Source organism: Penicillium manginii (genome assembly GCF_028828005.1).
Source record: "Penicillium manginii strain IBT 31320 chromosome Unknown utg000005l:1.0-5665137.0:1.0-5668048.0, whole genome shotgun sequence".
Lineage (NCBI taxonomy): Eukaryota > Fungi > Ascomycota > Eurotiomycetes > Eurotiales > Aspergillaceae > Penicillium > Penicillium manginii.
This window is the reverse complement of record NW_026643106.1, coordinates 4,501,334-4,521,743: the sequence shown is the minus strand read 5'-3', so window position 1 is coordinate 4,521,743 and position 20,410 is coordinate 4,501,334. Positions and strand designations below refer to the sequence as shown.

The following is a 20,410-nucleotide window of genomic DNA, read 5'->3' as shown; positions in this document are numbered from 1 at the left end:
ATGTATGAAAGACAATTATTCCAGGCAATTATTTCTAATTATTTTTCCCTGCCGGATCAGATCGTTCACGATCCGGGGAAGGGGGCACATTCCAGCCACTCCGGATTTCCTGGTTCTTGGATCTCCGGGGCTCCAGTTTATTTACAGGACTCCGCTGCCCGCAATAGTGTACTAGTAGTTCCAGGATTTTCAATCCCCGAGATTCCTCGAGGGTTATTTTTATTCGGGACTATTTGGGTGTTCTAGACCCCCTGTGAAGAAAGGGTTAAGGGTGAAGGGGTGTGTGGTCTGGGGTTGGACCTCTTCGCTGACACTCAGCCCTGGAGGCCAGTGGTGAGGTAACCTAGAACTTGGCCTATCATTAACATGGGCCCTGAATATGCATATACTAACTTGAAGGTATACATGGATAGTATGTAGTAGTATTGGTATTATCTACATCTGTACTAGGTACTCAAACCAAACAATACTCTGTTATGAACAGATATACCCTACGGCATCATCCTGTACAACTAATCCGCCTCACCGCCAGACGCCAGAGCCGTTCTGCAGATGAGTTGTTCTGCAGGCAGATCCGATCAGGTACCACGGCACGCAGACGTCCAATCGTAGATTGAGTAGCGAGTACTTGCGCCGACGCGGTGGACATGTACCCAGAGACTTTGCAGTATGGCCACGTCGACAAGATCTAAGGGAGGGTAGGCACTCGGGCCTCAAGATAAGGGAGGTTCTACCCCAGGTTCAAGTTCATAGGTGTACCAGGAGAGTTTGCTTTGGTCTGACAATACTTATCTTGCATTCCAGAAAACTCGGCCTTGTTTTGGGCATGGAGCTTGGGTCTCGACAGGGGGATATGTGGTTATCATGGATGAGTACAGACACGCAGGGGATAATCGCCCTACTCGCGCCTTGTTTGGGCAGGAGTTCGTAGGAGGTTCTTGACATTTGGACTGAAGAATGTTGAGGGTTGAGATTGAGAGATCTGCCGCTGTCTCAGTTATCCAGGTACGCGTGGAGTACTAGGGAACGTAGTATGTAGTCTCCGTTAGGAACACGTATCTTGAGGAACATGCCAACTAGGAATCCTTGAAGTGCAGGGTTCTACAAGAGATAAGGTCGTTAGTTGGTGGTCTGCCTCTGCCTCTCCCTCTCCTTACGCCTCCGATAAGCTGAGTGCGGTTGGACACGAGGCAGGACAGATTGGACGTTTTCTCAACGGAGAGATAGCCGGCCAGATTCTGGCCTCGACTCTGCTTGGACCTCTTCAAATGCATGCCAACATTTTTCTTTCCCATCACGGCCATGGCCTTGATGACCATCATTCCCTAAGGGGATGGGATAAGATGATACATACACCCTAACGAGCACGAGTCTGACGTGACAAAGCTGTATGGCCCATGCCGCCATCCACGACTCCGTCCTATCTCACGCAATCTCTTCCGCTGAACGTTCTTGGAAGGTATTACCTCAAAATAATCGCCGGTCGGAGACAACTTCCAATGATGAGGCGGCTTCGTGCGGCGCCATCACGTAAGGCCCCGCCGGCCTCCAGACAAGCCCCCGATCCAGACTTTCACCATTCCAGCGATTCACGATCCTCGCGGGGCGGCGCTGCAGAGATTTCACCATGACCACCGTCCACTGGTGGCGGCTACCCCGCAACCAGTGACGATCCAGGTACCACGCAAGAGTTGGAGAGGTTGACCGGGCCGGCTAGAGTAGGGCCAGGGTTTTCAGGCGTAATAGCCTTGGCTATTACCCCTCGATAACTCCTGCTTGGCTTCTGTTTGGCTGTGAGATGGTCCTCATGGTTCCCAAAAGTTCCCCAATGGCGATAATCCCCCGGACATGACGATTTTTCTTGGTAGGGCTGGGGTTGAGGCATTTACTGGGGATGAGCGGAGGTGTTGGTGAAGCAAACTCTGACACATCTAATGGATTCTTTCATTCTCTGAAGTGTCTGAAGTGGGTGTTGTTTGGGCAGGTGACTTGGTTGCCCCTGCGATTGTTAGGTCACGGGGGTCTAAAAAAAAGACTGAATCAGTTGCCACTGCGGTGATAAATAGGGGTTCTAATATTGGTAATGATACTAGTTATCTGGTACCTAGTAGGATGATGAATGCCTAGATATAACTCGAGATATAGGTGGTATAGTAATAGTATACCTGTAGGTAATAATAGATACTATCGCCAGAGTATACACTACGAAGTGTATAGTTGAGGCATTATTCGGCCCGCATGACGCGGGATTTTCCCTCTCGGTCTTGCCCTCGGGGAGAGGGGCGATTTGAACCAATTACAATCCCCGCCATCGCCGGTTCTTAGTCACAAAAAGGAATGAGCGTTGCTGCGGATAGTCGAGACCGCGGGTCCCAATTATGGAGACATTGAACTCTGCGCCTACCGTCGGTTGTCCTTCCGTTGTCACGATGCTTTTGGATACTTTCCAAGGTTTATGTATTTAAACCCTGTCCATTCCCCGGATTTTCTAGATTTCCTTCCCCTCATACCTTTTCCCTTCCATTTTCTGCATAGATCTGTGGAATAGTCCATGGCGCTGGTGAGTTCAGTTTGCCTCCAATTCCCCACTCTTCCTCCTTGCCGGCTATCTCTGCATGATATCATCTTTCCCACCTTCCCCCACCAGTCACCGTCACCGTTCTTGAATTCCAGATGCTTTGGAAACAAGTCAACCCTGGCGGAACTGCCGATAAGCAATTGTCTTGCTGTGCTTTACTGTGCTTTGCATTTCATTCTCAGCTCTCAGCTGCCAGCTTATCTGTCCACGTGCCTGCCTTCCTTGGGGTAGCTCGGAGATCCTCTTGAAACATCGGGAACATTTAATCACGGCACTCAAAAAAGACCGCTGGTTAGAATACTTTGGCTAACCCCTCCCAGTGTTTTTCTCTCTCTCATACAATTCCCATCTAGACAAATCATGTCGTCTCCCGCCCCCTCTACTCCCCAGTCGGAGGTCTCCAATGGCGCTTCCCTGCCTTCCCGTCCTCTCCCCAAGATGTTCAACAGCCAGGACGGAAGCTCCTCCGGCACTGGAACTCCCATCGGATTCCAGCGCTTTCCTCACAACAAGCACCTCGACCATGCTGTTGGTCCCACCTCGCGGCATCCGTCGCCGCAGCCCACTCACCTGGGTATCCCCGGCACTCCCCACCGCATCCTCTCCGAGGAGGACCCGGGATATATCGCTGCCACTTTCGAGGGCAAGCAGAAGCAGATGGAGCAAGGTGAGCACTACAACCTCAACGAGAACTACCCTACAATTGCAACTCTTTGCTAATACAGACCTCAGTGATGGATCAATTGGAGGAGAAGGGCTTCTTCCCCGCCGATTTCGTCACCTCCGAGACCACCTGGTTCTATAACATGCTGGGTATCGATGATACCTACTTCCAGACCGAGTCCGTGGATAACATTGTCACCCACATCCTCTCTCTCTACGCTGCCAAGGTCGCCGCCTACGCTCGCGATGACAAGAAGCTGGAGATCCGTTTGGATAAGGAGGCCGAGGACCACGCCGTCTACATCGACACCAGTAAGCCTGGTGTTGCCTCCATGGATGGCCCTCGCTACGAGCAGCGCATCGATGAGAAGTACATCAACCCCTCCAAGGGTGCCAACAGCTACCGTGTGGAGACTTTCCGCTCGCCGACTGCTCTTCCCGGTGACAATGGCCAGCAGCTGCGCTGCTACTTCGTGTACAAGTGCCAGTTCGTCAACCCCAACCCCGACCCCAACGAGACCAACATCGACATCATCGGTGAGAAGCGCTTCCTCCAGAAGGCCACCCCCAACACCAAGGCTGTCTACCAGGAGATCATCTCTACTGCCGTCAGCCGCACCGGTCCCGTCATTGAGATGTTCGAGATCGAGGGCAGTCGCGAGAAGCGCGTTGTCATTGCCTATCGCCAGGGCTCTGCCATGGGCCTGTTCAGCGCTCTGTCCGACCTGTACCACTACTACCGCCTGACCAGCTCGCGCAAGTACCTCGAGCACTTCTCTAACGGTATCACTGTTATTTCTCTGTACCTGCGCCCCTCCGACTCCCCTGAGGTTGCCGCTCGCTACCCTCCCATTGAGGCAGCTATCCACCAGATCATGAAGGAGATTTCTCTCCTTTACTGTATCCCCCAGAACCGTTTCCAGAACCACTTTGCTACTGGCCGCTTAAGTCTTCAGGAGACTATCTACGCTCACTCTGCGTGGGTCTTTGTGCAACAATTCCTGAACCGTCTGGGCTCTGAATATACCTCCCTGTCCGCTCTGCTGGATCCCAACAACAGTGTCCACGCCGAGCTTCTCTCCAAGATCAAGAAGCGTCTCCGCACTGAAACTTTCACTGCCGACTACATCTTTGAGATCATCAACCGCTACCCCGATCTGATTCACAAGCTCTACTTGGACTTCGCCAACACCCACTATGTACAGACACAGGGTCCCACCAGCGATGACTTCCTGCCTACTCTCTCCTACCTCCGTCTTCAGGTGGATGAGGTCCTTGACAGCAACAAGCTGAAGCACTTGATTCGCAGTTCGGCTGCCAACGAGCACGACGAGATGGTCATGACCTCCTTCCGTGTGTTCAACGCCTCCATCCTCAAGACCAACTTCTTCACACCCACCAAGGTGGCCCTGAGCTTCCGCCTGAAGCCGGACTTCTTGCCGGAGCACGAGTACCCGCAGCCCCTCTACGGCATGTTCCTGGTGATCGCCTCGGAGTTCCGCGGTTTCCACCTGCGTTTCCGTGATATCGCCCGTGGTGGTATCCGTATCGTCAAGAGTCGTAACAAGGAGGCCTACAGCATCAACTCTCGCTCGCTCTTCGATGAGAACTACAACCTTGCCAATACCCAGCAACGCAAGAACAAGGATATCCCCGAGGGTGGTGCCAAGGGTGTCATCCTCCTGGACGTCGACCACCAAGACAAGGCGCGGGTCGCCTTTGAGAAGTACATCGACAGTATCATGGATCTGCTGCTGCCTCCCGTCAGCCCTGGTATCAAGGATCCCATTGTCGATCTGCACGGCAAGGACGAGATCCTCTTCATGGGTCCCGACGAGAACACCGCCGAGCTGGTCGACTGGGCCACCGAGCACGCCCGCAGCCGTGGCGCCCCCTGGTGGAAGTCTTTCTTCACCGGAAAGAGCCCCAAGCTTGGTGGTATCCCCCACGACACCTACGGTATGACCACTCTCTCGGTCCGCCAGTACGTGCTTGGTATCTACCGCAAGCTCGGCATCGACCCCTCCACCATGTCCAAGCTGCAAACCGGTGGACCCGACGGTGACCTGGGATCCAACGAGATTCTCCTCTCCAACGAGAAGTACGCCGGTATCGTCGATGGCTCCGGTGTCATCGTCGACCCTCAAGGTCTGAACCACGACGAGCTGATTCGCCTCGCGAAGAAGCGCGCCATGATTTCCGAGTTCGACATGTCCAAGCTCTCGCCTGAGGGATACCGTATCCTCGTTGACGAGAAGAACGTCAAGCTGCCCAGCGGCGAGGTTGTCGCCAACGGCATGATCTTCCGCAACACCTTCCACCTGCGCCACACCGAGAAGTTCGACGTCTTCGTCCCCTGTGGTGGTCGCCCCGAGTCCATCGACTTGTCCACTGTCGGCAAGCTCATCGTCGACAACAAGTCCGTCGTCCCTTACATCGTCGAGGGTGCCAACCTGTTCATCACCCAGGACAGTAAGTTGCGCCTCGAGAAGGCCGGCTGCATTCTGTTCAAGGATGCCTCTGCCAACAAGGGTGGTGTCACCTCCTCCTCTCTCGAGGTCCTAGCCTCCCTCTCCTTCAACGACGAGGACTTCGTTGCCAACATGTGTGTTGGTGAGGACGGCACCGTGCCCCAGTTCTACCAAGACTACGTCCGCCAGGTCCAGGAAGTCATCAAGGAGAACGCCACTCTCGAGTTTGAGGCTATCTGGCGCGAGCACGAGCAGACTGGTGTCCTGCGCAGTGTCCTGAGTGACCGTCTCAGTGTGGCCATCACCAAGCTGGACGAGGAGCTTCAGCAGACCGAGCTGTGGGATAACATTGCTCTCCGCCGATCCGTCCTGGGCGACGCCCTCCCCCGTCTTCTCCTGGACAAGATTGGTCTCGACACTATCTTGGAGCGGGTACGTTTCCCCTTTCTAGCCTTTCATTCGATTACTTCTTACTAACTCCGTTACTAGGTCCCTGAGAACTACATCCGCGCTATCTTCGGTAGTCACCTGGCCAGCCGCTTCGTCTACGAATACGGCAACCAGCCCAGCCAGTTCTCTTTCTTTGACTTGTATGTCCACTCCATCCTCTCCCAACCTGAACATATAACTAACTCACTCCAGCATGAGCAAGCGTCTGGCCAAGATCCAGTAGAGTAGATAGATGATCTTCTGTCTTTATTTGCGTGTTTCCGATTCCGACTCCGATCCCCACATCGCACGCTGCACTGCGTTACAGCCGCGCAATGGGTTATTAAACTAATATGGGACGTCTCTGCGTCCCCTGATGAATGTATGGTTAAAGAAAAGTGCCAATGTCTTGTCCTGTCCTGTCCTGTCCTGGTTCGACTTGTCAATGCAAAAATGCAATGCATGCCGGCTGGGCGAGAATCCCTCCGGCTTTTGAAAGTTTTCTAAACTTCTTAAGATTCAAGTTATTCTCTCATGTTCCCTTGTATTGCGTATTGCTACTATGGTATCATTCTTTATGGCTTGGCTTTTGCCCGCAAAACAACTTGAAGTAGGGATAGTCCACGAATGGGAAGTAGAAATCGACCGGAAAGTAAATTGACGTCGTAGAAATCGACCCGATAATGATAACGGGGACCGGAAATAAATGCGATGCAGCAATACCGATGCTAAATGCACGCGAAAAGAAAGAAAAAGAATCAGTCATAAAGAAAAGTCACCCATAACCAGCCCCTCACTCTCATCGATTCTCATGTCGAACCGACTGCGACTCCGCAATAATGAGAACGATACAAACAGCCTAAAACATCATTAGTCCAGTCCAGTCCAGTCCAGTCCAACCATTGAAGTCGAAGCGCAGGGGAAAAAACTCACCAACAACAAATCCACCCCCTCAGCAATCTCAACCTCCCACCTCGTCCTCCGCCCACTCCCCACAACATCCAACACCCGGCCCCGCTTCACATGAACAATCTTCCTCTCCCCCATCATAACCTCCGCAACCGTCGAACTAGCCTGCACAACCCTAAGCTCCACGCGCGGATCAATACAACTCTCACTCCACCGCCTCTGCGTCGGATACGGCGCGGCAGACGCAGGCGCCGGCTCCCTTGGCGGCTCAATCGCATCAAGAAGGTCGCGCAAACTATGATGCGAGTCCCTGCGCATCCGCCGAACACTTTCATAGGAAGGCAGTACCGTGCTGCGCGATTTGTTGTCGCTGTCTGCGCTTGAGAGCGACGTACTACTTGACGCAGCGCTGGGGGTATTGGAGGCAGTGCTGTCGTCGACTTCGATTTCGGGGTCATTTTCACCTTCGGCTTCGTTGTTTTCGTTTTCGTGCGTGGCGTGGCCTGCTGCTACTTCCGCGCTGTATGGGGGTGGGGCGTCCCGGGCTATGGGCGGTGCGTGTGGGTAGTTGCTTATTGTTCGGCGGCGCGTTGGCGTTGGTCGGTTGTATATGGAAGCGGGTCCAGGTCCTGGTCCTGGTCCTGGCCCTGCTGTCGTCGTTGCAGTCGCCGTCGCCGTCCGTTCAGCAGAGGCCGCAGCGGCAGCAGCAGCCGCAGCGGAGGCAGACGTTGACCCTGGCCCTGACGCCGGAACCGCCGTTCGAGGCCGTGATCTCGACAATGATCTCGCGGCTGAGCCCGCTGTCGCTCTTAGCACGGTTCCGGGACCCGGACTCGGACCTCTCCCTCTAGCCCCGCGTGAAAGCGCCATCCCCTCGCGGCCAGCAACGAGAGCGTTGCAGAATCTAGCGCCGATTTTCATGCCGATTGCCCAGCGCATTTCGGCGCAGAGGAGTTCTTCGCCGACGCCGCCGGCTCGTTTGACGATCCACTGGCCGCGCCACCAGATGCGGCGGAGTTCGAGGAGGGGCCGGCCGGCGACATCTCTTATTTCGCGGTGTTGGGAGTTGCTCCAGGCGCGGCCGGAGACGGTGTAGAGGAGGGTGCTGCGGCGGAGGGAGTCGAGGGGTTCGTCTTTGCGGAGTTGGGCGATTGTGAAGGCTAATCGACTTGATTGGGTGTTTTCTCGCGTGACGGTGAGAGTTGTGGGGGTGTTTGTTAGGCGGTCTGGGGCTGGAGCTAGGAGGTGGGAGTGGCGGAGGGCGATGGGGTGGTCTGGTGGCTGGAGGGGTGTTGATGGCATGGCGGCATGGCGTGGTGAGAATTTGGAGAAGTTGAAGAAGTAGAAGTTGAAGTGAGGGAAATGAGGGGAAGAGAGAGAGGAAGGAGGAAGTGAGAGAAGTGTAGGTGTGGCTGGTGGAATGCCAATGTTCTGCTCTGGTGAATGAGGGGCAGTGCAGGCAGCGATTGATTCACCTGGGCAAGTAATACCTATTGAATCAAGCAGTAAAAGGTGCACAGGCGCGGGGTGGGCTTGGCAGTCATGCAACTGGGTAAGATAATGGCGCAGTGGGTTAACTAGTATTAGTGTAGTGTCGTGTAGTATGCAGGGGATAGAAGTACAATAGATGTATAGAGTATACTAGTATAGTGGAGTAGGTAAACTTGATCATGATGTATAGTATACCTAGGTATCAGTAGATCTTTTAGATCTATATGACAGTGGAATGGACCAGAGTATGATACTAGTAGATACAATATAGCCCTAGAGTGCTATAATCAATATGTTACCTAGCTACTATACTACTATACTACTACTCCGCACTGAGTATATTTAGCACCGCCACCAGGTACGAGACTAGCTGCTTGGCTGTTACCTAGCTTTGTATCGGAGCAATTCTTGCCGAGGTAGTACAAGTGTACTTTACATACTCTGTACAGTGCCACAAACATGCATAACTTACATTACTTATACAGTATACATACAGTATGGATAGTATCTTATACTTCGTATACTATCTATTGACTTTACTGGGTTATACCGTTATACTCTCACTATATTTCACTTTCAATATCTCTTATACTCTACTGTACTAGACTTTACCACTCTAATCACATCCGTCTCCCAGAGGCTGCCCCAGGCTGGTCTGGCCCGTAAGTGGATACTCTCCTGTTGGCCATCCAGACCACTTCCACAACTTCCACAACTTCGGACTTGCCCCCACTCTTCTCTCCGCCTCTTCAATTTTCTGTCTTGCTGGCAACGGCTTTGGTCCAGGCCTAGCGTGCCTTAGTGCTTCTCCCCGAAGCTTGTTTGCCCAGGAATCGAATGATGTCCTCTGCCCGGTGCCCCCGGATGCAGGTAGACAGCCACCATCGAGACGTCACGGCAGCAGGGGTTCTCTTTCTTCTTTTGTTCTGTTCTGTCGATCCCAGGAACATCGAACCATCCCCGTCCACTTGGCAATTCGACCGCAGCACTCGGACAATCCCCCATGTGGAGCCGGACGCGTTTTTCTCCTGATTCAGGCCAGTTTTAGCCGGCCATATGACTTCAACCCACATTAGCGACGTGGGTCAGGACTAGTATTCATAAAATCATAAAACCCAGGAGAACCCCCCCGAAAAGTCCACCCGCCCCAGAAATATGAATTGTTGTCGTTTGTGGGGTGCGTCTTGCCAGGACTCTTGCTCTTTGTCCTTCAGCTCACTCTTTTGCATCCCCTGGCCCTGACCTTCACCCGACTTTTTTCTTCCCCGGAAACCTTAATATTGATCAATACCTGATCAATCCTTCGCTGTGGGATAAAGTCCGCCTATTCCGACACATCCGATTGGTTCCGTCACTTGACTCCTGTAGTCTTCGATGTCCGACGCGTTCGAGAGAGAGAAGGCCACCCCTTCTCCCCCAAATTATCCTTCCGACAATACATCAGTGCATGAAGATGAGACCAATCACCATTCAAATAATGTCGAACCCACTGTAGGAGGAAGGGATGATCTTGAGCCCGAGACATTTTGCCACGACGAGGCTAGCGAGAAGCCCAGCACATCAAATTACTCAGAACGATGGAGAACTCTCAGCAAGCGAGTCAAAGATCGCGCAGGCACAATTGCTGAAGCATTAGGTCGACCGCATGAAGCCGGGGCAGATGGCCTGGATGCCAGCTTTTCGCCTGAATATTATGGCGCAACCGATGATCTCCACAGTTACCAGGCTCGCGTGGCGAATGATGAAGAGCAAAGAATGAATGGCCATGACCATGATGCTCAGGCTGAGCATCTCATTAATAACCTCGGCTTACCGACATATCGAAATCATGACTCGTTTCCACCATCCGGTGCGACCACCCCAGGAGATTTCGGAGAGTCGACTCCGCTCAATGGTGGTCTTCTGTCCCATTTGCTTCGCGTTTATGCCAACAACTTACCGGCGGCTAGTCGCATGAGCTTGGCCACTACGGCCGTGGACAGCGACCCTCCGACTGAGAGTATTCCGCCGACAGCCCCGGGCACCCCGGGCATCCCAAGTACGGCATTCGAAAATGGCACCGGGGGGACAGCCCCTGCAACACGCACCGCCACGGGCACTGCTACCCCGGGTGGAAAGAAGGATAAGATGAAGTGGTACGCCAATTCGAACAACAGCAAGCCAAACGCGCTGGATAAGTTGAAGAAAATGGAAAAACCGTCCACGGGGACCGAAACGCCAAAGAAAAAGGAGCGCGGTCATCACTATACTTCCTCCCTCGTGGCCGCATCCATGGATATGGGCAGAGTAGGTGTACCAGGTGCGCAAGGCTCGACACCGATGGGCTACCGGGAGCGCAAGAAGCAAAAGCGTCAGAGCCAGAAGGACGTCAAGCTAAAGGTGCACATCGCGGCAATTCTCGCACGCCAGCAGTATATCATGCAGCTGTGCCGTGCGTTGATGAAATACGGTGCTCCCACCCACCGACTGGAAGAGTACATGATGATGACATCCAATGTGTTAGAAGTCAAGGCCCAGTTCTTGTACATCCCCGGGTGTATGTTCATGTCCTTTGACGACGCGTTAACCCGCACCGCCGAGGTGAAAATCATCCGCGTGGTCCAGGGCCTCGATCTCTCCAGGCTCGCGGAAACGCACAACGTCTACAAGAACGTCGTGCACGATATCGTCGGCGTCGAAACAGCAACCCAAGACCTCGACGAAATCATGCAGCGCAAACCCCGCTACAATCGCTGGACCTTGGTCGTACTCACCGGCCTAGCCAGTGTCGCCGTCGGCCCATACGCCTTCAGCGCCCGACCCATCGACTTGCCCATCATCTTCGTCCTCGGCTGCATAGTCGGCTTCATGCAAAACGTCCTCGCCCCGGCCTCAGCAACATACTCGAACGTCCTCGAAGTCTCCGCCGCAGTCCTAACCTCCTTCCTGGCCCGCGCATTCGGAAGTATCCAGCACAACGGCAGCCACGTCTTCTGCTTCGCAGCCATCGCGCAGTCATCCATCGCAATGATTCTCCCGGGCTTCGCGGTCCTAAGTTCCTCCTCTCGAACTCCAATCCCACCAAATGAACGCCGGCTCAATCAGAATGGTCTTCACAATCATCTACTCCCTCTTCCTGGGCTACGGCGTAACAGTCGGCACAACAATCTACGGCCTAATGGACGGCAACGCAACCACAGAATCCACCTGCCCCACAGCAAGCCTCGACATCTGGGGCAACGAGTACATCCAACACTTTCCCTTCGTCGCGCTATTCTGCCTCTTCGCCGCGCTAATCAACCAGGCCAAATTCAAACAACTCCCCGTCACAGTCATCATGGGAATGTGCGGCTACGTAACGAACTACTTCAGCACGAAAGTCCTCGGCTCAAACCAGGTCGCGAACACAGTCGGCGCATTCACGATCGGCCTCATCGCGAACCTGTACAGTCGCATTTGGCACGGACACGCGGCTGCGGCGATTATCCCAGGCATTTTCACGCTCGTGCCGTCCGGGCTGGCGTCGAGTGGGTCCATTATCTCCGGACTGCAGTATGCGGAGGCTGTTAAGAATCACACTGCCAGTTCGACTAGTGGCGCGACGAGTAATTCTTCGTTGACGTCGTTGGGCTATGGGATGATTCAGACTGCTATTGGGATTTCGGTTGGGTTGTTTGTTTCGGCGCTTATTGTTTATCCGCATGGGAAGAAGAGAAGTGGCATTTTTAGCCTTTAGTCTTTGTTTCTTTCCCCCCCCCCCAGCAAGTTTGTTTTAGCCTTGGGTTTTAACTGGTGCGGTTTCTTGCGATTTTATCATATTGCGTCTGCATCCATTGCGTGTTTTTTTTAATGTATATCTGCATACGGACATAGGAGATGATGTGTGTCTGATTTGATCATATATAGCGAGACTCGGAGCCTTGTATGGCGTTTTTCACTAGGTAGACTTTGCACATACTGATTCAAAGTTGTCTTTCTTCAATCATTTTCACAATGGATGGTGCAGCTAGTGCCTACCAAGGGAGACATTCAATATGAATATCTATATTTATGTGCTCCTATCCACCTTGTAGTGGCAATTTAATAGTAGGGTCCATTGACACTGCAGAAGCTCGGAACCATGATAGCGTTGATATTAGGTAGAGATCTATTGAGAGCGAGGCGACAACGAGAAGACGATCTTGAACCCCTGGGACATCTCAGCCTCAGCATTCTCTAACTTGGAAACGCACCATTCCACTGGCAACTAAAGCGAGAAACCCCAGAACCAATCATTATTTCTTCCGAGTCCTGCTCAATGACCGGCTAAGTTTTGCCATGGCCATGCTTGCCTTGAGCTTCTGCGCCCGTCTTGCAATTTGACCTGTGGGCGTTCCACTAGGATACGCTAGTGAATCCCCTTCGCCCAGTTCGAATCGACGATCAAATCGCTCGCTAGTGAGTCAGTTAGTTAAAATATTAACAGACCTTAGCGGAGAATGTGGTTTACTGACCTCTGCACAAATCCGGCGTAGGAGGAACGCGGGTGGGGACCGACGGATTGGCATTTCTTCAGATATTCCTGTATGTCGACGCGCTTGTAATTTTCTTTGCTTTCCCAAAGACTGTTGTAGGGTGTTTCTGGGTCGTTGGGGTCTCTCTTGAATGTTTTAGGTGAATGTTTCCGCTTTGGTCGAACGGGTTGTTGCTTTTTGTCCGATCTTTTTTTGTGCTTCTTTTTTTTGCTCGAGGAAGATTTCACCCCATCAAGGAGATTTTGCCCATCCAGTAGTTGCTGGGAGTTTGGGTCGTTGTAAAATGGAAGGCATATTTCGTTTTGGGGCTGGGGTTGGGGTTGATACCCTTCAGCGTCGAGGTCGGAAGCAGGAGAGTCAGTTTCCGGGGCTGAAGAGGAAACCGGGCCGCTCAGCAGTGTTTGAGTAGAGGCGTCTTTGTAGATTCCAGCATAGATTTTGCTTTGATGCTGTCTGGGCCCGTATTGAGGTTGGTGCCCGGTGCCAAGTTGCTTGAAAAAATGGGGAAGGGCAGCACCGCCTGTCATTGTGTCATATATGACTGTTTTCTTTGTCGGTTTGATAAAGATTGGCGGCTCTTTGCGTATTATTTTGCTTCTTCTTTCAGGATTGGAATAATTAATTTCACGTTTACGCTTTCGTGATGGTGGCATGCCCGTGGATACTCTTCTTGCCTTGTCGTTCTTCAGAGCTTGGTACCAGAGAGAGGAGTAAGACATGTGTTTAACGGGGTTCAAAATCCCGCGTCAGTGAGAGAGAGAGAGAGTCTCTGTGAAAGAAGAAAGGTCGATGGTGATAAAGTTGGGTAAATCAGTGAAGGATGGATCTTTACCGTGGTAGCGGGTTTCAAAGAAAGGGTCGCTGTTCACATGAGATTGTAGAATCAGGAACTTTAGAATTTTCCAACCTAGAAAATGGAACCACTTTCTGAGATTCCTGACGTTTCTTTTTGATGTTCTTCAGACGAGTGGTAAGCATAGTTAGTTAGTACTTATAGGACAAAGGATGTCGGTGCGGGGAACGTCGTGGCTGGGAAAACCGTGGACAAATTAAGGAAAATCGTGGACAAGGGAATTTCGTGGCTAGATTAATGGTCAATGAGAATTTTTGTCAGAATATTTATCAGCTTCTTTGCATTATGCCATGGAATTCATCGACCTAGCCTTTTTCTAAAATTCGAGTCGATGACTCGGAATATTACCAGTAGCCTGGGCATTGTAAGTAGTAGTAGTGCTAACAATCGTGATATTCAAGTGCATTGATCCACCACCTTTCTACTATTTAGTATCTAACAGTAGCGGATTTTTTCACGACTGTAGGCGAATATTAACTCCGAGTTCAAGCCCTGGATGGTCAATTAATTTTCACTCAATAGAAAATGGTCTATTCTCTGTCAAAGATTTCGAGTCTAGGATGATGCTGAATAGCAATTCCCAAGGCGAAAATTCAGCCAATGCACAGTGTCCAAAGAGCCTTTCATTTGCCCTGTGCCTTGCTTGCCTGGCCTTTAGCTTAATAAAGTCGTGTTTGCTATCTTCTTTGTTGTAGGCTTGACATAAATACTCTGTGCATTCCCATCTGCACGCACTCTCTTTGTCAACCCTCGACTCTCCAACATCTATTCTTACATTTCGATTCAAGTGACGTCCATAAAAGCAAGGCGTATGACGATTCTGAGATGGTTGGTGTTAGTTACGACGACTCTGCCCCTAGTCAGCGTCAAGACAAAGGCGAGACAAAACTCCAAGCGCTCAATCGTCGGCGTCGAAACAATCTCGATACAAGACGCCGCGATCCCAATTTTATGCCTCCCCAATGGAAGAGGAAAGTGAAAGCTCCCCTTGAAGCGCCGCCTGGGGCAGAAGATAAATGGCCCAGCGAGGCTGTGTGGCGAAGCCAGTTCCGGTATGATTAACATAACAATGTGACATGGATTCCACCTCAGTGGCGGAAGGGGATAGTATTTTTATATTTCTTCTCTTCTCGAAACTATTTCCTTCACTTCTGTGCCCAGATGATGCGTAATTTGGCATGGCAGAAATATCAAAAATAAGGATCAAACGCATCCTTGACTCTGCCAAGCTCTTTTTTGACTCTCTCTCGCGGAGGCTCATGGAATGGATTTTCCCCGTCCTCGTACAGAAACGTGTTCACTGCCTTTTCGATCCAGGTAGCTCCTCCAAGGAGAAGATAATATCGCTCATTGCCGATAACAACACTAGGTCGACGACCAGGCCAGAGAGTTTTTTCCCGAATCTTTGAGCGCATCTCTTCAAGGAAATAATGCCAAGATGATCCGTGGTCAATGAATACAAGAAAGCTCAATTCCACTGACTGGACTGTCTCTGGTAATTTCGAAAGAAATGTGACGAGATCAGTCTGCCTGACTATAAAACGCGATAATGCAAAATGACGAAGCTTGGACCACTTTTCGATAGGAAATATCCGCTCTAGCGACACGGGGTTAATTCCAATCGGAGGGTCTCCATACTCATAACAGCGATCGAGTCCCGAAGTGTAGAAGTTGAATTCCTCTAGGTCTTCTATTACGCTGAGTGTTTCGCGAAGCCTTCCATCGCGGAATGTCTTCCAGTTCTCGGCGTCTGATCCTCTTCCACCAAACATCAAAGAAAGGTCTAAGCGACGAAATCCCGGTTTTGTCAAAATTGTCAGAAGATTTTCGTGCTCCTCGCAAGGTTCATCAAATATCGTGCAGTTGATTCCTGTGTAAAGCTGTCGAGCTTCTAGAATCAATTCTACCACATTGCTTCTCTGATGTGCAAGGGCGCGTGTTACAATACGGAATGCGCGCCACTTCTCTTTGTGCCTTTCATCAACTCTTTGCCAGGGAATGCTATCTCATCCTCTGGTTCTTCGGTAGTTGAGGTTGGCCATCCACGAGGGATAGGATAGTTAAATCCTTCTGGAAATGATCGAATCATAGGACTATAGTATAACGGGGCAAACGGGACTCCATGAGCGGCGGGAGTGACTGTGACTTTTTTGAGCGACGGAAAGCGTTCAAGCCCGTAAAGAAACGTCTCTCCGTCATAGTTTCCAGCTAGAACGTCGGCCTGTTTGCGGAGTAAGGCGCGATAGATTTCCCACGACTCGCTCATCGAGAGTGCGGCCTTGCCCAGCTTCTTCTCATTTTTGAATTTTTGATGCCAGGCCTCGGTGCTATTGAGCTTCTCTCGTCGCATGAAAAGATTCTCAATGTTATTCACACATGCAGCTTTGAACCAAAGTGGACAATTTTGCCCCTTGAAATTTGTACTTGCTCTCAGTTGAAGGGCAGGATCTGCAAACTCGTCATCTGGGTCCCCGTAGTCGATGTCACTTTCGTAAACCTCCCAGTTCGGTGGCCCTTCGGCTTCAGAATCATCATGCTGTCTCAGTCTAAACGCCTCCTCCGTCTCTTCATCGCTTGCATCAGTGACTGGCAAGTATAATCCTTCTTCGGGGTCGATAACGTCTGAAGTAGAGGGGCCTCTAGCAAATCGCGCGTCGTCCCAAATAATTTCTGAAATCTGATGTCGAAGCTTTTCATGATCTGCGATTGCGCGAAAGACCTTGATGTTCAACGGGTTCGCTGACAAAAACACTCTCTGCAGTCTGAGCTCCACTGAATCACACAATTGTTTCGAGACAAGGCGGAGACTTTTTATGTCGCGATTAGGTAGAAATGATATTATGGTATACCAGAGCTCCGGTGGGAGGTTATTGAGTTGATAGGAGTTCGACATTATGTGTTGGTAAATGAGTGAAAGCGGGGGAGTGATTTGGCGACCCTGAAACCCATCAGACACTCGGGTAGAGAGCCATTTTAAGGCCAAAAGATGGACTGTCAACCTCGATCTGAGTTGCCCTGTTAGCGGCGTAATTAATCGGTAATATACTAGCTCGTAATCATAGCTCCCCACCAATGCTTGGCCCATTCTTTAGCGTACATCGCCCGTGTTTCATCATTCCGTAAGCGCACGCACCGGGAGGAAGCCTCAACCCCTACCGCTACTAGCGGGATGCCGGTGGGATAAGATATGTGAAGGGCATTTTACCGGGCGGCCATTAATTGAAAACTTAATCAAACTTCCAAGATTAGCTCTATTCTTTCTCTTTTCAGAGTGCTGAATGTTCTAACCCAGGGGACCTAGAGCAGCGGGCCTCACTGCTCGGCGGTAAGGGTATAGATAATCGCATAAAAATAGCTTTTGTATCATGGCTGTATGGTCTATGCCCTGTCACTCACTTGCAAACACAATAAACAGACTGGTTGACAAAGATTCGGCCAGTTGATTGGCCTTCTGTGCACCTCTTATTCTTCTCTTTAGTTACCCACGCCCACTCTACTTGACTAACTCACTGTATGAGTGAAGACATGCGTAGATACAATAATGGTGGGATGAAAATTTTATTTACGCACGACTTACTTACCCTACAAAATGCTGGACTTACAGAGCAGAACGACCAGTCTCGTGCATCTGTAAGCAGCTCCAGGGTTGTTTGGAGCCAAAATGACCCCACGCCTCCGGCTGTCCTCTAAGAATCCTCGACAATTCGCAACAGCCATCTCACAGTCTACTTAGCAAGCTATAGATTGCGGTACTTTGTAACGATGAGCCTGAAAGTGGAGATCCCAGCGAATATGTGGTTGCCATTACATGTGCTTCTTCACTATCATCAACACCCCCTCTACTCCCATATTAAGTTCCTCTTTGCCTTTTTGAACCCCCGCTTCATATAAAATCCCTTCAATATGTCCCCTCATCAGTTTCACAATATCCTTCTCCGTTCCAATTTTATCCGCATTGGCCTCTCTCCACCTTGTAACAGTCCCTTTGGTACCGAGCATTCTCTCAAGCTTGTCAAGATCAAAACTCATGAATTGCGGGACCTGCTGACTAGCAAAGAATTCATCGCCACCCAAGCACATAACATCCTTATTCCATTCTTTATGGAAAAAGGCCTTTTTGTCAAACTCGCCTTCTGTCGACTCCAAGCACCACGGGAGTAAAAGGTCTGTGTATAAATTAAACGCAATCTCTGTTCCCTTTTTTGCATGCGGTTTGAGAAATCGGTCTTGGATATCTGTAATATAGTCTTGAATAGCGTCATGGTTTGGCGTGGAGGAATGGATATAGCCTCCTCTCGCAGCCCACAGCGCAACACTACCCCCAGGCCTGAGAAGCTTTGCAGCCCGTGGCCAAAAGAGAGACATGTCGAACCAATGTGCCGCCGTAGCAGCAACTATGAGGTCGACGCTGGAATCGGGTAGAGGCAAAGACAACCCAGAGCCAAGTTCCTCAGCAGTGGAGATTTCGAACCGGATAGGACTGCCGTCGGAGGAATTCCCACCAAGATCGCGGGCGGCTTGAATCATTCCGTCGGAGGGGTCGATGCCGATGGCTTGGGTGAAATGTGATGAGAGGTCACGAACGGCATTTCCGGGACCACAGCCGACGTCCAGGACTGTGGACAGCTCGCCTCCAGTGGACACATGGTAGTCTATAATTGTTTTGTATAGGTTTGGGTGATATGTTGGTCGATTTTGAGAATAGGCTGCTCCTTGCTTTTGGTTGTAGGAGCGGAAGGTGGGCTCTTTCGAATCTTCCATGGTGACACCCGTTCTCTATTATGAGGGAAAGAAAATATGTAAGATATTCAACTCAATTTATTGTTTATTGGTTATTTACCTTCTCCGGATTGCCCAATCCCGACCCGAAACCCGCGGTTCCTTGAAAAGCACATACCGCGGAAGGTTATAGGGTTTCGGAACCCCGAACTGGGGGAATGAATCATTAAACTTCTCATGAACTATGGATACAGTTAGGCACTCGCCCGTCTTCTAAACGTGAATAAAGTTACTGGGGCCTAGAATGCTGCCTATACTTCTAGACAGTTTGCCTGCCTGACTACCATCCATGGATATGGTCAAGGCTTTCAAATTGAATAAGAAAAGAAAAAGAATGAATTTTATTACCGGACTGCAAAACTCCAACCGAGAACCTTTATATCTTATCCCAGAACTCTAAATCAAACATCCTCCTCAATATCAAACCTCATCTGCAAATTTCTAGTCTCGGCCAGCTCATTAGTATGAAACCAAGTAGCAACACGGGCAATCCGCCTCGTGCCACGCTCAAAAGCACCCAGAATCAAATAAACCACCAATTTACCAATCCGCGTAGCGAGTAGTGTCTGATAATCATCAGTTCCATACTCCCACGTCAGCAACTGCTTATGTTCCTCCGCAAGCTGTTTCGACTCATGATGAATATGGTGACTAACAAACTGCCTAGTATCAACATTCAACACGTCCGACACAAATACATGTTTCAGATCATGCAGGGCAAAGTCTGCTTCGTAGACTGCCTGCGTAACGCGCGACATGTAGGGGAAGATAGTGCTGGAAGGCTTGCCTGAGGGAAGAATGGGAGGAAGAGAGAACGTTTTGAAAATGTTTTGTAAGATTATTACGCCCGGGCCTGTGATACCGCCCCAATTCTCGAAGCCGACGTCGATGTCGATCTCTTCGTCTTCTTCTAGTCGTGAGATGTACTTTGTTCGGTAGTTCGCGTCGAGCGGCAGGCCTAGGGCGACGGCTTGCAACTGGTATAACTCGGGAATAACGTGCGGGCCGCCTAGTTGGTCGGTGCGCCATCCTGCTTCTGACATGATGTCTTTGAATGTTAGTGTTGACTTGGGGATGGGACAGGGGATGGAGGGGTCACTGAGCCATTTCTGACGCTCTGCTCCGGCGAGGCGTCGCTCCTCGTATGTCTCGTACTCGACATGCTCGACTGAACGAAATGCCATGGTGGGATACCTGGGCGAGTCACGGTGTGAGCTGGAGATGGTGTTTGCTTGGAGTTATAGTGTGTCAAGGGCGTGGGATTTTAAATATCTTGATGTCGAGGGCCGACAAAGACGGAGAATAATTGTATTATCATGAAACAATTGCGGCGAAGGGGATGAATGGATAAACAAAGAGAGTAGCTAAGCCAATGAGCACGAACAAGGGAAAAGAGGAAAGCAAGACAATAGTTCCAGGGGCCGAAATGAATAAAAGGATGTGGCTGGCGCCTTTGTTATATGCTCCGGAACAATCTCAATGTCTGTTGGAGAATAGCACGATGTGCAACAACAACCTTGGAACTTGGTCGGGGCAAAGTAAGAATATGCCCAGGTGAGAAGTCGGCGTTGTTGATTGGTGATTGAATATTAAGACATGGTCTTGTATACACTGGGCAAGTTGCTTCCAAGGCCCCGGGGTTGATCGTAGTAATTGTGCTCATTCTTCGGTCCATTCCCCTTATGTAGTATGTACATTTATTATATACAGGTGACGATCCTTTTTTCTAAATATTGTTATACAT

The 20,410-nt window shown here is 50.7% G+C and overlaps 8 protein-coding genes across 8 annotated transcripts; 3 read left to right on the top strand and 5 right to left on the bottom strand.

Moving 5' to 3' along the window:
• Positions 1–2,938: 2,938 nt before the first annotated feature.
• N7533_008005 (glutamate dehydrogenase (NAD(+))) lies at positions 2,939–6,385 on the top strand (the record flags this gene model as incomplete). Its single annotated transcript, XM_057104655.1, has 4 exons — positions 2,939–3,245; positions 3,311–6,144; positions 6,202–6,302; positions 6,355–6,385. The coding sequence occupies 4 exons, from the start codon at positions 2,939–2,941 to the stop codon at positions 6,383–6,385; spliced, it is 3,273 nt and encodes a 1,090-aa protein (XP_056959612.1).
• A 555-nt stretch (positions 6,386–6,940) lies between these two features.
• Positions 6,941–8,352, bottom strand: N7533_008004 (uncharacterized protein; the record flags this gene model as incomplete). Its single annotated transcript, XM_057104654.1, has 2 exons — positions 6,941–7,000; positions 7,075–8,352. 2 exons carry the CDS (start codon positions 8,350–8,352, stop codon positions 6,941–6,943), a joined length of 1,338 nt encoding a protein of 445 aa, XP_056959611.1.
• Positions 8,353–9,915: 1,563 nt separating this feature from the next.
• Positions 9,916–12,256, top strand: N7533_008003 (threonine/serine exporter family protein; the record flags this gene model as incomplete). The annotated part of the gene is made up of 2 exons (XM_057104653.1): positions 9,916–11,629; positions 11,676–12,256. The coding sequence occupies 2 exons, from the start codon at positions 9,916–9,918 to the stop codon at positions 12,254–12,256; spliced, it is 2,295 nt and encodes a 764-aa protein (XP_056959610.1).
• A 538-nt stretch (positions 12,257–12,794) lies between these two features.
• On the bottom strand, positions 12,795–13,561 carry N7533_008002 (uncharacterized protein; the record flags this gene model as incomplete). The annotated part of the gene is made up of 2 exons (XM_057104652.1): positions 12,795–12,954; positions 13,014–13,561. The coding sequence occupies 2 exons, from the start codon at positions 13,559–13,561 to the stop codon at positions 12,795–12,797; spliced, it is 708 nt and encodes a 235-aa protein (XP_056959609.1).
• Positions 13,562–14,712: 1,151 nt separating this feature from the next.
• On the top strand, positions 14,713–14,949 carry N7533_008001 (uncharacterized protein; the record flags this gene model as incomplete). Its single annotated transcript, XM_057104651.1, has 1 exon — positions 14,713–14,949. The coding sequence occupies one exon, from the start codon at positions 14,713–14,715 to the stop codon at positions 14,947–14,949; it is 237 nt and encodes a 78-aa protein (XP_056959608.1).
• Positions 14,950–15,077: 128 nt separating this feature from the next.
• N7533_008000 (F-box protein) lies at positions 15,078–16,780 on the bottom strand (the record flags this gene model as incomplete). Its single annotated transcript, XM_057104650.1, is given in 2 exon segments — positions 15,078–15,861; positions 15,873–16,780. The coding sequence occupies 2 exon segments, from the start codon at positions 16,778–16,780 to the stop codon at positions 15,078–15,080; spliced, it is 1,692 nt and encodes a 563-aa protein (XP_056959607.1).
• Positions 16,781–17,691: 911 nt separating this feature from the next.
• On the bottom strand, positions 17,692–18,648 carry N7533_007999 (class I SAM-dependent methyltransferase; the record flags this gene model as incomplete). Its single annotated transcript, XM_057104649.1, has 1 exon — positions 17,692–18,648. One exon carries the CDS (start codon positions 18,646–18,648, stop codon positions 17,692–17,694), a length of 957 nt encoding a protein of 318 aa, XP_056959606.1.
• Positions 18,649–19,067: 419 nt separating this feature from the next.
• Positions 19,068–19,850, bottom strand: N7533_007998 (uncharacterized protein; the record flags this gene model as incomplete). Its single annotated transcript, XM_057104648.1, has 1 exon — positions 19,068–19,850. The coding sequence occupies one exon, from the start codon at positions 19,848–19,850 to the stop codon at positions 19,068–19,070; it is 783 nt and encodes a 260-aa protein (XP_056959605.1).
• Positions 19,851–20,410: the final 560 nt, after the last annotated feature.